The 16,294-nt window shown below is 43.8% G+C and overlaps 1 protein-coding gene across 1 annotated transcript; it reads right to left on the reverse strand.

Moving 5' to 3' along the window:
• Positions 1 to 1,482: 1,482 nt before the first annotated feature.
• LOC141570008 (uncharacterized) lies at positions 1,483 to 16,294 on the reverse strand. Its single transcript, XM_074324833.1, has 3 exons — positions 16,030 to 16,294; positions 15,135 to 15,606; positions 1,483 to 14,763 (listed from the first exon to the last, which is right to left on the reverse strand). Exons 1-3 carry the CDS (start codon positions 16,292 to 16,294, stop codon positions 14,424 to 14,426), a joined length of 1,077 nt encoding a protein of 358 aa, XP_074180934.1. The 3' UTR covers positions 1,483 to 14,423.

Here is a 16,294-nt window from a genome sequence, read left to right on the forward strand (position 1 = left end):
TTTTCCACTAATTATATTTGCACTGATGATATAAAAGTAAAGGTGAGTAAAAATGCTGACCACTTCACACAAATCAAGGAATTGGCACCAAACTGTATTGTAGTCACTGTATTCTTTATTATCATTTACTCACAGACACAAAAAACAAACACACAAAAAGGATGGATGAATAAATAATGGGTAAAAATAAAACCACTTTTACTTAATCATTAATTGTATTAAATCTCAATCCTAATTATATATCTTTTTCCTATTCTATGTGACAAATAGAAATCAAACATTTCTGCTACATACCAAAGTGGGATGGTTGCCCCAGGGCAAAGCATTTGTGTGATTGTTTGAGTTTTGTGCTGAACTAGCAGCTTTTTCATGGAACACCATCTTTACTTGAGAAAACTGACAGACATACTATGATTATTTTGACTTGGGTATTTGGCACATTTTCTCAAACATAAATTAAACGAGCCTGTCACTTCAAGAAAAACAACTGACAGTGTTGGTTGCCAGTGATGAAATTTGAGCTTTTAAGAGAAAATTAGAGTTTTGGAAAATTTGTATTTGCCACTGTGAGCCTAACAGCTTCCCAATACTTAAGAGTTTTCTGATGAGATCAATGGTGATAATAACAAATGGTTTCTTTTTTTTTTTTTTTTTTTAAACAGGACTTTATTGGGGAACAGTGTGTACTTCCAGGCCTTTTCTCCAAGTCAAGTGGTCCTTTCAATCTTAGTTGTGGAGGGTGCCCTTCAGCTTCAAGTTGTTGTCCTTTCAGTCTTAGTTGTGGAGGGCGCAGCTCAATCTCCAGGTCCAGTTCCCATTTCTAGTTGCAGGGGGCAACAGCTCACCATCCCTTGCAGGACTCGAGGAGTTGAACTGGCAAACTTGTGGTTGAGAGCCCACTGGCCCATGTGGGAATGGAACCGTCAGCCTTCGGAGTTAGGAGCATGGAGCTCTAACCGCCTGAGCCACCGGGCCAGCCCCTGGTTTCTTTTAATATTGTTTAAGGAGATGTGTCAACGTTTTGGTGAGACAGTATTTTCCATGTGACCAAAGCTGAAGCAACAAAGTTATGTATGGGGAAAAGATCCGTCAAAGTGCAGAATAGGTCAACGAATTTGATATGATTGCAACTAAATTTTAACAAACTACCACTTGTCAAGTTTTGGTGTGATATCAAAGAATAATATCTATAATTATCTAAAAAAAACCACTAAAATGCTTCTCCATTTTCCAGCTACTTCAACCAAAACAAAATACCGAAACAGATTGCATGCAGAAGCAAACATGAGAATCCAGTTTTTTCTATTAGGCTAGATAGTAAAGGTGTTTACAAAAAAGTAAAACAACCTCACTCTTCTCATTAAATCATTTTTATTTTGGAAAGTATAGCTATTTTTATAAAACATATTTTATTTGCATTAACATATATAGGGTTTGTTATTGTTTTTAAATGAATTGATGAATATATATTTTTTAAATTTCTCTATTTGAATTTCTAATATAGTAAATATAGATAAACAGGACCTCCAAAATAAAAGTTCAATAACTTTTAAGAGTAAAAAGGTGTCCTGAGACTAAACAAATTTGAGAACTGTTGGTTTAACTGAGCAGAGAAAGTCACTTGAGAGTGGATCTGCTTTTAGTTCAGGAAAAATCTGTGAGTGACCTTTATTAGTTATGTAAATATTTGATGAACAGGCACCTGGTGCTCTGGGAAAAGGGGTAAGAGGACCTTTTGTGGTCTGAAAAAGTCTGTCCCTCGAAGACTGTACACAGAGACAGTCACTGTGGGTAAAATTGCATGGAGACCAAGAAGCATCCAGGGAGAAAAGTGACCAAATCCTAACACCTTCCCTTGGAGCCAATGTCCTTGTCACCACTCTTAAGTCTTGAGAACTGGTGGGAACAAAGAACACAAAGGCTTCAAAGGGGAACTCACCATAGTGGGGAATTCTACACAGATGACCCAGGTCCCATATCAGAGCCTAGAAGGCCACAGAGGAGGAATAACTCTGATAGAGTGTGAAACAGAATGGCAAGCTTCTCTGGACCCAACTATCTTATCCAGTGGTTTGGCCTTGGGAATAATGACTGAACATGAATGTGAACTAGAAGAGCTGCTCTTTGGGCGCCTACATGTGGACCTCTGTGGAGATCTGGACTAGCAGGGGCATCATTCCTGCAACAGGGACCAGGCCTGGGCTGAACCACACATGTGCAATGAACTGAGGGGCAGCAGCCCAGAACCCGGAGCTCACTGATGAACTGATTCAATGCTCTTGCTCTTTCTCTGCCTGATGTTTGAGAGCAGAACTTATCCCTCTGGACTGAATAAGCCCTTATTATGCTTGGATGGCTGGCTAGAAGAGGACTGCTTCAAAAGAGAGATTCTGGACTTCATTCAAATATGAAGCCTCAATTGATTAATAGAAAGGATAAAAGTGGTGTCTGTATTAGTGCAGAAAGCTGGCAAACCAGTTACAGTTGTGCTGGATGCTGTGCTAGGCAGCCATAAAAAAAGGGTACCATCTCTGGCCTCAGAGAGCTTACAGCTGCCAGAAAGAAACAAGAAAACAGGCATTTATGTTATATAGCGAGAAGTTCTGTATTAGGAATAAGTACAGAGTGCTATGGGAATAGGTAGAGGCGTACTCAAGCAAGTCTCGAAGGGGAGGTAGGAGCAGGTGCCCAAACTTCATTAATCAGAACATTTATTGCTAGGTGGTAAAACAATCTCTAAGTGTCAGTGATTTAACACAATGAATATTCTTTGTTGTTGTTGTTAAGTTCAGGCGGAGTTCTCGGTGCTCTCCTTTAAAGGCATCTCAGAGACTGAGGCAGCTTCTATGTTGTGACCAAACCAACTTACAGATTCAAGGCTATCCCAGCATCAGCCAGTGGGCGTATGGGTCAGGAGTGGGGGTGGGTGGGGGATGGTGGTGTGAAAGGAAAAGGCACATGAAATATTTAACAACTTGGGCCTGGAAATAACACACATAACTTTCATTTACATTCCATTAGCCAGAGACAGCCACATGACCCCACCTCAATGCAAGAAAGATGGGTCATGTAGGCTTCTTGGGCTAAGGGAAGAAAATGAAATGATTTGGTGAACAAACAGCATTGTCTCTGCACAGAGAAGAAGTGGTTTCTAAGTTAAAAGATGAACATTTCAGATAGAGGGCACTGCACATTAAAACCCCAGAGGTGAAAGACCTTGGTGTGATGTGGCTGGAATGAAAAATGTCAAGGAAGTTGTGATAAGCCAGGAAGCTGCAAAGGTAAACAGGGCTTTATCATAAGGAGTCTTCAATCCAGGGTTGTTGCAGTGGGTATGAAGAAGAAAAGATGGATTTTAGAAAGAACTGGAGTAGTAACTGAGCATATTTGGTGATAGTTTGAATAAGGAATGGGGGGAGACAAGGACAAGGATGGTGCCACTCACTGAGAGAGACTTAAAAGAGAGAGAGAGCTATTTTAAGGGGAAATCTGATATGCTTATGGAACAGTCAAAGAAAGCCAGAAGGTATTTGAAAAGCGGGGCCTAAAGACAGATCTTAACTGGAGATGAAAGACATGATGGTCATCAATATAGAGATGGTGCTTGAAACCATAACTGTGGATTATCCAGGGAGAGTGTGAAGAGTCAGAAAAGCAGTGATGTGCTGTTAAGTGTCTAACAATCAACTCTCCAGCAAAAGAAGCCCTAATTTGTAGCATTTGCTGATGTCTGTGGTGTAAATACTCCCACTGTGGTCAATGTCAAACTACTAACTTGTCATCACTGAGCATGGATGGAGCTGTGACGAGATGCATCTAGTTGGTTTTTAAGAGCTGCTGCAAGCCAGCTCCAGCACACACCACTGAATAGAGGAGAACCTTGCATTCAACCCTAACATGAATATTTAAAAGATGGACAGAACAAAAGAAATCTCAAAAGAAGAAACCATTCTAGGAACCACAGAAAGAAAGAATATGAAGGAAGAAATGGTCGACAATTCATACTCACTCTCCTCCAAAAAAAAAAAAAAAATCAAATAATGTAAAAACCAAACAGTGTTCATTCGATTTAACATCAAGGATGTCATTAGTACCCTTGAAAAGACTAGTTTTAATGGAGACAGATGACAGTGGGCCTAGAGGTTAATGTGAAATCAAGTGTTGGAACCCACAACTGTAGATAATTCTTGGACACCAAGAATAATCAGGCTGGATTCTATTTTCCAACAGAACCTAGAGTTAGACCAATCATTCAAAACCATAATGGCACTTCTGTATTTCTATGCCTCTCACAATGGACCTCAAGTAAAGTGGTACTATTTCCCCAGGAGTCATGGAAAAATTGTATGGAGTGTGTGCTGAACTGTGCTATTGTCAACCTGGTTGACTACAAGTGATGAAAAACGACCACTGCAGGGTGGAAGGGTGATTTGTGTCATACAGTAGGTCCTTGCATAACATCGTTTCATTTGATGTCATTTTGTTATAATGTTCATAATATGACATAGCAATTTAACTTTTGTTTATATCATTAGCCTATGGTAAAATTGATCTTGGTATATGTTGTTTCACTTAAAGTCACAGAATCTATTGAAGATATTAAGTGAGGACTTACTGTATAGCAGTAAAACAGTTGGCAACACTGTCACCTGTGGTAACTTAGAACATAAAAAATGTACCTAATGAACTTTTGGATCTAGCTACAGTGATTTCCAAGCAAAATGTTGAAAGTACCAGTTGGTTAATCCTAGATGTATGTGAGAAAGTACGGTGGGGGGGAGGGGCACAAAAGATGGAACTATCATTTTCAAGCAGAATTTAAAAGAAATGGAAAATTCAGTACTTGCTTCTGTTGGAAAACAAAACTGTTTCACATCTCCAGCTGATCCAGGCAGCAAAAAGATTTTCAGTGTGAGAAACAGCCTCAGGGTAAAGATCAAATCAAGGATTTAGCTATCAGACCCTTTGCTAAAACTTCAGAAACATTAAAGGTGGTGCCTAGTAGATACTCTCAGTTAGTCAAAAGGGCTTCAATGAATCTTAAGGACATAGTCCCAAAGAGGCCAAATCCAAAAATAGCTATAAAGAAGTCTAAAGGGTGGGCCTGTCTTAAAAAGAATTGCAGGTGTGATTTTACTTAATGGAGTGAACTATACATGTGATGCATAGAAAGCCCACAATTTTTTAAGGGACTTGCATCAGCTCAGACTAAAAGAGACTGAGATTGTCCAAATTACAAGTAGACCTCTTGGCCCCCGTGTTTCTATAGTTAGGAAGCAGATTGAGGAGACTACTCAGCTACAAACATAGGCCATTTCTTATAGTAAATAGGGTATCTCAGAGAGTAGAGCCAAGATCCCTGAGGGTGGAACTAAGAGTCTCAAAGAGCAATGGACTAGGAAGCCACTCCACAGAGCAGTGCCAGGCACTAATCAAGGAACATTCCCTGTCCCCAGAGTAGGGGAATCTGACTACATGTGACCAGTTGGATTTCAGAATTGCTATGAACCAATGATTGCTATGTACACAGCTGGATAAACAAAATATGGCATATGCATACAATGGGATATTATTCAACCCAACAAAGGAATAAACTCTGACACATGCTTCAACGTACATGAAACTTGAGGACATTATGCTCAGTCAAACAAGCTAGTCACAAAAGGACAAAAACTATGATTCTGCTCATGGAGATACTTAGAGCAGTCAAATATACAGAGACAGAAAGCAGAACTGTGGCTGTCAGGGGCTGTGGGGAAAGAAGGAATAGGAAGTTGTGTAATGTGTACAGAGTTTTACAAGATGAAGAAATTTCTGGAGATGGATGGTAATGATGGTTGCACAACATGAATGTACTTGATACCAGTGGACTCTACACTTAAAAATGGCTAAAACAGTAAATTTTATGTAATATATGACCTTTTTTTTTTTTCACTTTTATTTAAGTGTGTTTTTCTAGGATCCATCAGCTCCAAGTCAAGTAGTTGTTTCAATCTAGTTATGGAAGGCGGAGCTCACAGTGACCCATGTGGGGATCAAACCGGCAACCCTGTTGTTAAGAGCACCATGTTCTAACCAACTGAGCTAACTGGCCACCCCAATACATGACAACTTTTTAAAAAGCAAAGCAGAATAGCCATACCCAAAGAGCCTTAGTCACAGTCAGATCTGGCACAGATCAAAAGATAGTAAACTTCAAGTTTAACACAAAAATTGGCATGAGAATTTTGAGGGTCTTGGAATGTGGATAAGCATATTTCACATGTGGGAGGAACAAGGAATATGAATAATTTGTAGCCAGAGCATGGACTTGGATAAACTGGGGAAAAAATGGCCACAAATTTTCCTCATTGCTGTATGTATGTTCCTTTGCTACTTGACTTTGCAGCTCCCTGCCCATCAAGAGTTGGAGTCCATTTGTCTACCCTCCGAATTTGAGTTTGGCCATATGACTTACTTTGGCCAACAGAACAAGAGCACAGGTGATGTAAGCAGAGGCTTCAAAAAATGCTTATTGATTGGGGCTTGCTATCTCTTGCTTCTGGGAATGCTGCAACCACCTTATAAAGAAGCCCAGGTTAACCTCCTAGATGATGAGAGACCTATGGGGAGAGACTCAGCCATCCCAGCAGTGTTAGCAGAGGCTCCAGATATGTGAGGGAGGCCATTTGAGACCCTTCAACCTCACTGAATCTGGCTCAGAGTGGAAGCCCAGACCCCAACCCAGTGAATCAGGAGAAACAATATTTTTATTTTATTTTAAGCCATTATGTTTTGGCTGATTTGTTACTCAGCAAAAGCTAACTGACACAGGATGGTTTTAGACTGTCAAAATGACTGGGGAATTCTACTGATGTAGATGCTAGGGACCAGATTTCTTAACTGTCCAGCAATGTACACAAGCAGTCCTACACAATGAAGTATTATCCCACCCAGTCAATAGTGTCCACACTGAAGGGACCATACCTGAGCTTGCCACACCGATTGGAAGAAAGAAGAGTTAAAGGAAACGAATATTTATTGAGTGCCTTATCTATACCAGACATCTTACATGCATTACTTCATTGATTCTACACAACTACCTTCTATGATTAGCCCCACTTATAACAGATAAGAAAACTGAGGCTCAGAGAGGTAACTTGGTTGTTTCATGCCACGTAGCTAATCAGTAGCAGCACCAGGACTTGAACCCATGTCATCTTCAAATGTCATCTCAGAGAGGCCTTCCCTGACCACCTACTCGAAGGTGTCCTCTACACCCACTACCATCATTATTTATTAGGTTACTCTTATTTTTATAGCATTTATTTCTATTTGAAATTGGTGTGTTTGTTTACTTGTTGTCACGAGCACCCTACCGGAAAATAAATCCCACAGGAACAGATATTTAGGGGGATTTATTTGCCATCATAACGCCAATGCCTAGAACAACGCAGGGCACATTAAAAAAAACACTCAGCAATTTATTGTTAAATGAATGAAGTGAATGAAGGGCTTTCCATTAAATCCAGATGCCTAGGCCTCATGCAGGCTGGTTTCTCTCAGCTTCTGTTCCTGTTGGTCTCAAATCCCTTCTCTCCACTGGCTCTGATTAATGTGGCCCAGCCTGAGACCTCTGACACGACTAAAGGAACTTCAGAAATCCTCTAATACAATCTCTTCGTTTTCCAGGGAAGAAAAATGAGGTTCATTGACATCCCCCCAGGGATATCCCTTCTCAAGCCGCTTGTTGGTCTCAACACTTCTGCTCCTTTCCTGAGCCTATTTCTTCATCTTTAAAATGTGGATAATATCCACCCTGCCTGTTTCAGTGAGTTGCTGTGTGGATGACATAAAAATCACATGACTTCCTTAAATCTCACCAGCCTCAGGGTGAAAATTAAATATCACGGTAACAATCACAGGCAGTAACCTTGGGCCTGTGGCGTTTTCACAAACGCTAACTCAGGTTCTTTAAAAATTGAGTGCTTTAATCTGATCACAGTTTAAACACTTGCTCTATCAACAAATTCCCTCTCAACTTTATCTGATTGTAATAATTGCAGATAACAAGACAAGTATGGTTACCCATTGCTGTGCAACAAACCACCTCAAAGCCTAGTGGCTTCAAACAACAGTGGCTTATTGTTGTTCATGATTCTGTTGACTGTGTGGTTGGTTCTTCTGCTGCTTTTGCCTGGGTTCATTCATAGAGCAACATTCAGCCAGTGGGTGTGCTGGGGACTGGGCTCGGCACGAATAGCTGAGACAGCAGGGCCCTTCCCTCTTCATGATCTTTCACCCCAGGCTTCTTCATGACATGATATTCCAAGAGGACAAAGGTGGAAGCTGCAAAGCTTCTTGAGGCCTAAATTCCAGAACTTGCACAACATCACTGCACCATATACAACTAGTCAAAGTAAGTCACAAGGCCAGCCCATGTCCCCAGGGATGGAGAAGAGATTCTGCTCCTCACTGTGAGGAGCCAAGTTGCATTGCAGAGGGCTGTGCATTCGGGAATGGGACCAACTTGCGGCCATCAAAACAATTGTTGTGATTCCGCTGTATATTATTTCATAGCTCAGACCAATATTTGTTAATGATGTAATTCTGATTTTTAAAACATAACGGGAAGCCAGTATTCAAATAAACAAAACTACTCTCAAACAGCTTTGTTGTACGTTTTTTTTTATAAAATTGATTCTCAAATAGACTCTTTATAAGATGGTTATAAAAATCAACAAATATTTATCCTTCCTCCTACACATACATACACACACTAGGGGTAGTTCTCCCTCACCAGTAGCCATTCAATTTTGAGTTATTTTTTAATACAGAAACTTTCCTTCCACTTTCTGGTTAGCAATGGCAATACTTTCATCAGTATTGTAGCTTGGCAGTTACCTAAGTTTCCTACTTATTTTGGCCAACTGCCACCTAGAATATTAAGTTCCCTGAGACAAGCTGTCAAAGGCAACACTCCTGAAACAGCCTATTGCATTTTTTTCCACACTTGTTGGGAATAGCAAGTCTCCCACTGGGCAAAGCAATCTCCTCTGAATCTAGAAGGGGGAAAAACCTTGGAAGAGCCAGACTCTGACATACAACTTCTGGTAAAGTCTACAGAACTACTTTTTAATGGGGGCATTTTTGTTGTTCAATGATTTTTGGAGCCAACAGGTATCTTGTAAGAGAAAAAAAAAAAAAACACTAAATTTATTTGGAGCAATATTCCTCAATTTCTTTTCTTAATCAGTAAAAGAAATGCAAACTGCTTCCTTCATCTACTTTTAACCATTTGTTAAAGAACTTGGACAGGCTCAGTTCAAGTCCCAAATTGCAAACATTGTTGAAGATAGCATTTGTTTTTACACTTCTTGAAAATCTGCCAAATCAAGACCAAAAAATGTTAAAAATCTGGTGGCATAAGACAAGCCCAGAATAAGAAAATAATTAACTAAAGTAACTAAGCTTTCTGAGTTACCCATAAATACTTCTAAATTTGAATTCACGTCAAAACACCACTTCTGAAATTGTATGATCACTGTATTTGGTACTATTGACTTAGCTGATAACATTTGTTCACAAGTAAATAACAAAATACATAGGAGAAATCGATGCCAAATAATAAGTTATCAAATTTTCTGCTCAAAAGGAAAAGTAATAGAAAATAGATTTCTATGATAAATTGAGAATTTAAATTTTATTTTAATTTTTCTATTAAATCTAATATTCTATTTCTCATTAGTAATTTTTAAATTCTTATAATGTACAATTAATTATTTAATGAAAGCTATCAAATATTTTCATATAAGGAATATGCTAGGGTTCCAGTTTTAATTTATGAATGATCATTACATTTATGTACATAAATCCATGTATTATGACTTGAATTTACTTGACCATACTAAATTTAACAAATTAAGAACTTTTGGATAACATGCACACTTTTCCCATTGATTTTAATATACTGGATATAACTGTTCATCTACGGTACATTTGATTTTCCTTTTTGTGGCTGTTGTTTAAATTTGTATTTATATCGTCAGACACTTACTTTTAAGCTTTTGGATATATCTGTCTGACACATCACTTCTTCCAAGGGTTTCCCCCAGAGCATTATAAACTTTCAACAAGAGGAAATATGGGCCAGTAAGAAAAATTTCCAGGAATGAATCCTTGCTAAAGATTGCACACAATTAAATATTTCACATTTTAAGTTACTCTTATTATCTTATCTCTAAAGGGTCAGGCATTAAGCTTTCACTCACCCTGATCACCTTAATTAGACTTGTTTTAGATTTGCGAGGACTATAAAATTAGGAAACTTTCATTAAAAAAAAAATTAAAACCCCCTGGATGGTTTCCCAAAGCACATCCAGCATTACTTAAGACTTTATTATTTCAGCTAGTTGGATACATTTTATCCACAGCTCTAGGCAGGTCTGTAAGAGTTCTGTGACTGACGCCTAATGGAACCAATTTTCACTCTGGCAGAACAAATTCAAGTTCTAATACTAACTTGAATTCCAGTTTCCTTTGGACGCCAGGAATCAAATCCTTTAGGAAGAAAATGTATCAGAGCATCTGCCTATTAAGCGATATTCCATTTATTTCATCTGAATAGCTGGCAGGAACAACTGACTAAAGTCAAATCTAAAATAGAAAACAAATAGTTTTTGTTTTTAAATCACTGAATTTGCTTTATTCCTTTTTTAGCCTTCTTTCCCTCTTCTCCTTCCTGGCCTCAATTTTCTACAAACTTTCCCTATCTCAACTGAGGACCACAGACCTTTTTAAAACAGGAACAAATATTTCAGTGCACTCACCCACCTACACTAACAATCATATTACATTCACAGTCCATTGACTGTCACTCACATTTTTATTACCCTGCGTCTGATGAACATTGATGCACTTGGGTGTCATCCTCTGCACTAGGAGGAAAAACAATAATTTATATAGAATTCTAAAAGTTAGCATGTTTTGTCAATAGCTTCATTGTTCCTTGTGTCCATTCATCACATCTTGCCTGCTATTGAAATTTTTCCATATTTTCCAACATTATTAAAGTCAGTCATTATTAAAGCCATCTCAAAAAGAGATATTGTACCTCTGCAACTTCTATGACACTTTCAACTGAGAATCATATTTTCAATACTTCAAATTCTATTGTATTTTCAAGCTTCTGTAACAAACATAATATTCTTGTGTCTTGCCTAAGATAGAATTTTACGTAGACAATGATGTGATAGGGAAGATAATGCTGATCTAATGATTTTGGCATTGCCCCTAGATAACCGTGCTCCTCTGAGAAAACCAGCAATGGTTTTCTTATTATCAGAACACATTAAAGTGCATGTTCTCAATTCCTACGTGTCTTACATTTGAGAGACAAAAACACTGGAAAAACAACCTAACGACATTTATATTTGTATTCATCTAGTTTCGTTAAATATACTTTGGGCACACATTTTTTTTTATAACAATCACATATTATTATACAAGACCACTTAAGGGATTATTGTATTGTTTTACTTTTATTTTTCACAAAAAATCAGGTTTAATTAAAGCTTCCTGAAAAGACCAAAGCACAAATTATTCCAACCCTTCCTTCAGTAGGAATTACTTAAGTAATTTGAACCAGATAGTTTAAATTGTTGGAGGTAAAGCTCAGTGAATAAGCCTCTCTGTATGGAATGCATGCACTGTTTTAGTCGTTTTCAATTAATGTGAAATAGTTTTGCCAAAATATGACTGCAAATGGGAAGCCATCATGCTGAACATTCGGAACAATTATGGTGTGTTTGTATTATTTGTTAATATTGATATAAAAATACTGTTTAAATGGTTCATTAATGCTATTTTCCATTTAATCACAAAGAAATAAATTCAAAGCAAAAGTAATCATTTTACTGGTTTAGCAAAGATCCCTGATGAAGTGCACACACAGTGCAGAGCAAAAGTAGGTCCTAAACAGCGTTCCCAGCTTCAATAGAAACTTCAAACATGGTCATAGATTTATAGATCATACATTACCAGATGATTAGGGGAAGGTCTGAACATGATGTATATTCTGTGTGTGTGTTCTGTGTGGGAAAGAAAGAAGGCCAGAAAGGGCGGGGGTAGCCACAATCGTATAATGAGAGTTATCTCTCTTAGGAGATTTATTAATGGGGAGGGGAGAAAAAGATAAGTCAGGACTTTTCTCTCTGGTGACAATACAATACTAGAAAAAAGCAGCCATCATATATAATTTACTATAGAATCTCTTGTGCTAGAGATAGACTAGAAGGAATACAAAGTCTGTTGCATGTGCATATGTGTTCAGATGCATATACACATTTTTCTCTCCTGAAATTTTTATCTCAAATCTGCTTTAAATAAAAATGAGTTGAGCTTCAAACAGGGGCTGGGTGAGAAAGAACCTTCTAAAAACTTTGCTCAACTCAGCAAATGCTTTACAAGAGAACTAATGAGCAGTTATCTCTCAATTATATAAACATTCTCCAAGGACCGCCTCTCTGTATTTTGATTTAGAAAGAAAGTGCTGCGGCTCTTAAAGAACAAAGAAGGAAAGGCTTCTCCATCTTTCCTTCCCTCCCTCCTTCTCCACAGTTTGACCACTCCGTTTTTCCTAGTTTTTCTTTTTGAACGAAAGGTTGTCTCCTTCTTTCTTTTGATTTCCTTCCCTCTTTCTACCTCCACGACCGCAAGTGTGTCTAATAATGACTTTCCACGTAGGCCCCTTAACACATCAACGTGGGAAGGGGACTCCCGCTATCCTGGGACTCGCCCACCTGACCCGGGCGGTCCCCTCCCCCGCCCCCACCTATTTGCGCCCTCAGCTCTCCTCAATTCTCAGGTGGAGGGGAATCCCCCCGAGGGGCTGGGCGCGCAGTAAGTTGAGAGTCTGCTCTGGCGCCACGCAGTGTCTCTACCAACATGTGCTTCCCGTCCCCACCCCCCACCGCGAGAAAAGCTGCGAGACTCGAAGCGCGTCTGCAAGTACTTCTGGTGGCTCTGCGAGCCCCTGGATTGGTGGCCCAACCCCTACTCTTATAGCCCGGGCTTCGGAGGAACCTGGATCTGGGGCCAATGCAACGCGCTCGGAGCCCCCAACACCCAAGTGCCCACATCTGCCCTTCAGCCCCAGCGAGAACGTGCCGGATGCGGCTTGCATGGAGCGTGTGGCCTCCACAGGACCGGTGGAGAAGCGGGAGAGGGTTGGAGACTGAGGCCCGGAGAAGCCCCCGGAAGGGTGTGGGGGAGAGGGGTACAGTCAGGCTGTAACAAGCGCGAGGGCGCCGCCGCCCCCCTGCGCTCCCCAGCCCAGGCCCCGAAGCGAGCAAACGTGTGCACGATGGATCGGTTTCCTTTTAGAGAGCGAGCTTTTTGTTGAGAAGGAAACACATCGGGAAAGAAAGTCAGCTCTCACGTTTGTTTTGGTTTGTCGCCTGTTTGCCTCCCAATTAAAAGTGGCCGCCTAGGCGACAGCTTTGCGGTTTTCACAGTGTAAAACGGATTAGAGGAAAAACTCCAGCCCCTCTCGACTTTCACTTGCGGTTTGCAACCCCCGGGGCGGGTGTGACCCTGCGGCACCTGCCGGGACGAGCTTCCCCCGCGGCCGCCCAGCCTGTGGCCTCGGCTTCCCAGGGGCGGGGCCGGCAAGGTGGAGCCTAGTCTGTGCCCCCCCCCAGGAAGGGAGGCTCCCACGATGCCGGTAAACTTCACGCGGGGACTGCAGCCCGCCTCCTCTCCCCCGCGACGGGGCCTGCCTGAGCTTTCTTCCGCGGTTCCAGATCCTGGGTTGTGCGGGAGTCGTAGGGCAGCCTCCGGGAGGCCCCCTCTCCAGGACAAGGAGCAAGAAAGAGCAAAGGAAAGAAATTGACTGCAGATGGCACCGGGACCAGAGTTGCGTTGTTCGTGTCCCGCTCAGGGCTCCTAGGTTTGTCCCCCAAGAATCTCGAGTTCGCAGAAGACACTTATATCCAAGAAACGATGAGTTCATACGCAAATTAAGTTGAAAAGGAAAGAAAGGAAAACTGCCCTTTCATCCTCTCCACGTTCCCTGCTTTCACCAAATAAACAAAGCATCCTGGCGAGAGTGGGCTGAAGCTCGAGGCGCCCGAGATGCGCAAAAGGGGTTCCCTGCGCGCCAGCCATTCCTTTCCGGCTTTTTGCACCCACCCGCACCTGCCCACTAGTTTGCGGGGCTGCAGGCGCTGAATGAGATTCCCCGGACAGCCAGTCTCATCCTGAGCACTTGGATCCCGCACACCCATAGATAAGTCAGCCCTCGGCGACCCTTTCCTTCTGACCTCCTCCCTTTAACTTATTAAAATAAAAGTTTGCTTTCAGGTTAAAGAAACGCCTTTCTGGTCTTTCTGGCCTGACGCGTGACTTACACATCCTTTGATACCTTTTATACCAGCAGGGAACTATCAGTTGTGATTGCCGAAATCGATACCGGGGCATCCGTGGACGAAGTCCCGCAGGTAATGGGGCCAAGGGATCAAGGAAATAGCAGCAGGTCCGGCAGACTCCAACAGTTCTGGACAGCTTTGCGAAGGAGACTTGCAGCGGTGGAATCTGGGTTGCAGAAAAGCGGAACCCGCGGGTGGGAACCCGGCGGATTCCACCTTAAGCGCTAGCGCTGCGCGGTGGCTGCGGAGGCGTCCGGCACCTGCAGGAGGCGCTGCTGTCCCGCGGTTCCGCCCGCGCCGCCGCCGCCGCCTCCTCCTCGCAGCTTTGGGTCCGCGATCCCGGGAGGGGGTGGGGACGCTAGGGGAGGAAGGGAGCGAGTGGAGCCGTTAGGTAAGGAACCCGAGCTCTCCTGGATTTTGAAGCGGCCTCACTGAGGCGTCGGCTGAAGGGAGCTTTCCTTCGGCCGCGAGAGGAAATGTGGGGAGGCGCCCTCCCTGCCCCCACCGCCTGCCTTCCTGCCTCCCGCCACCTCCGCTCCCCGACCCTGGCAGTGCTTCCCAGACCCTTTGTTCTCGAGGTTGGGAGCTGCTGGGTGAAGGTTCCCCGGAGAAGAGGTCCCCACACGCCACTCGGAAGGAAAAGGACTCTCGCCTCACCCCACAGCCACAGCCTTCCCCAGACGAGTCCTCGGGGTCCCAACGGCCCTTTCCTTCGCGTACTGATGCTACCTTTCCGAGCCGGACTCCGCCAGCCCCCGAGCTCCGGCTCCAAGGCCTTCTCCATGTCTACCCTCCTCCCTTCCCATTCCTCCGCCACCTCCGAGGTCTCTGGGAAGAGGGTGAGAGAGGTAGACGCGAGGGGGAGGAGAAACCACGTCGCCGTCGCGGCGCAGAGAATCCCCAGGGACGCTTTTAGAACCCCCGCCACCCCGACCCCTGGGACCCGCCGCAGAGGAAGGGGTTTCCCGGCTCCGCCACACGGCGGAAGGCCCGCACCTCCTCCGCTTCGCTGTGGAGCCCTGGGGCTCACAACCCAGCCCGCCTGGGTCCCGAGCCCCCAGCTGGAGAGAAGGGGACACCGTAGTTCGTGTCAGGGGAGGCGAATTGCAAACGAACGCTCCCTTCTCCCCCACCCAACCTCTCGGGAGCGCCCCGCCTCGCCTCTCCGCCGCGCGCGACCCGAGGGCTCCCGCGATTGTATCTTGAGTACAGTTACAACTGCGCTCAGCTTAATTTCTCACTTGGGCGAAGGCGGCGCGACGTGAAGAGAGGGGACGGAGATGCGGGGGGGAGGGGAGAAGCTGGGGCGGGAAAGGGAGCCGGAAGGTAGGAGGACGTGGCCGGGCAACGGAGCCGTGAGGGCCTCCGCGAGTCCCGGGTCCGAGTTAACGAGGCGGGACCGCCCGGCAGGCCCACGCCCTGGCCCGGGCGGTCGCAGCCCAGCCGAGCCCCCTATGTCCTCAGTTCTGTGGAGGCGCCTTCACATAGTGCCATCCACGCACCCGCACGTACGAGATCTGGAAGGGGTGGTCCCCTCCCCCCCCCCCCAGCAGTGGAGGCGGCGCGGTGCAGACAGCTCAAAGCTTTCTAGAGTCCTCTTCGGCCTCCCTGCGTAACCCTGGACCTCCCTGGCACGTTGAGAGCCGCGCCAGCGGTTCTCTCCGCAGTGGGTTCCCCCGGACACACCCCGTCCCCACCCCGGAGAGCTGGCGGCCAGCTCGGGATGCCAGGCGGCCAGGCGGGCGCCCTGCCAAATTCCGCGTTCCTCTCCAGGAGACGCGGAGTTGCGTCCCAGGCTCGGGAAAGCCCGCAGTTTGGGCCTGGGACTCGATGGAAAAAGCCCCCCCAAGGCGCCAGGGACACCCCTGCAGGTTGAATTCCTGCTCCAT

This window comes from Rhinolophus sinicus, linkage group LG02, assembly GCF_036562045.2.
Source record: "Rhinolophus sinicus isolate RSC01 linkage group LG02, ASM3656204v1, whole genome shotgun sequence".
NCBI classification, from domain to species: Eukaryota; Metazoa; Chordata; class Mammalia; order Chiroptera; family Rhinolophidae; genus Rhinolophus; species Rhinolophus sinicus.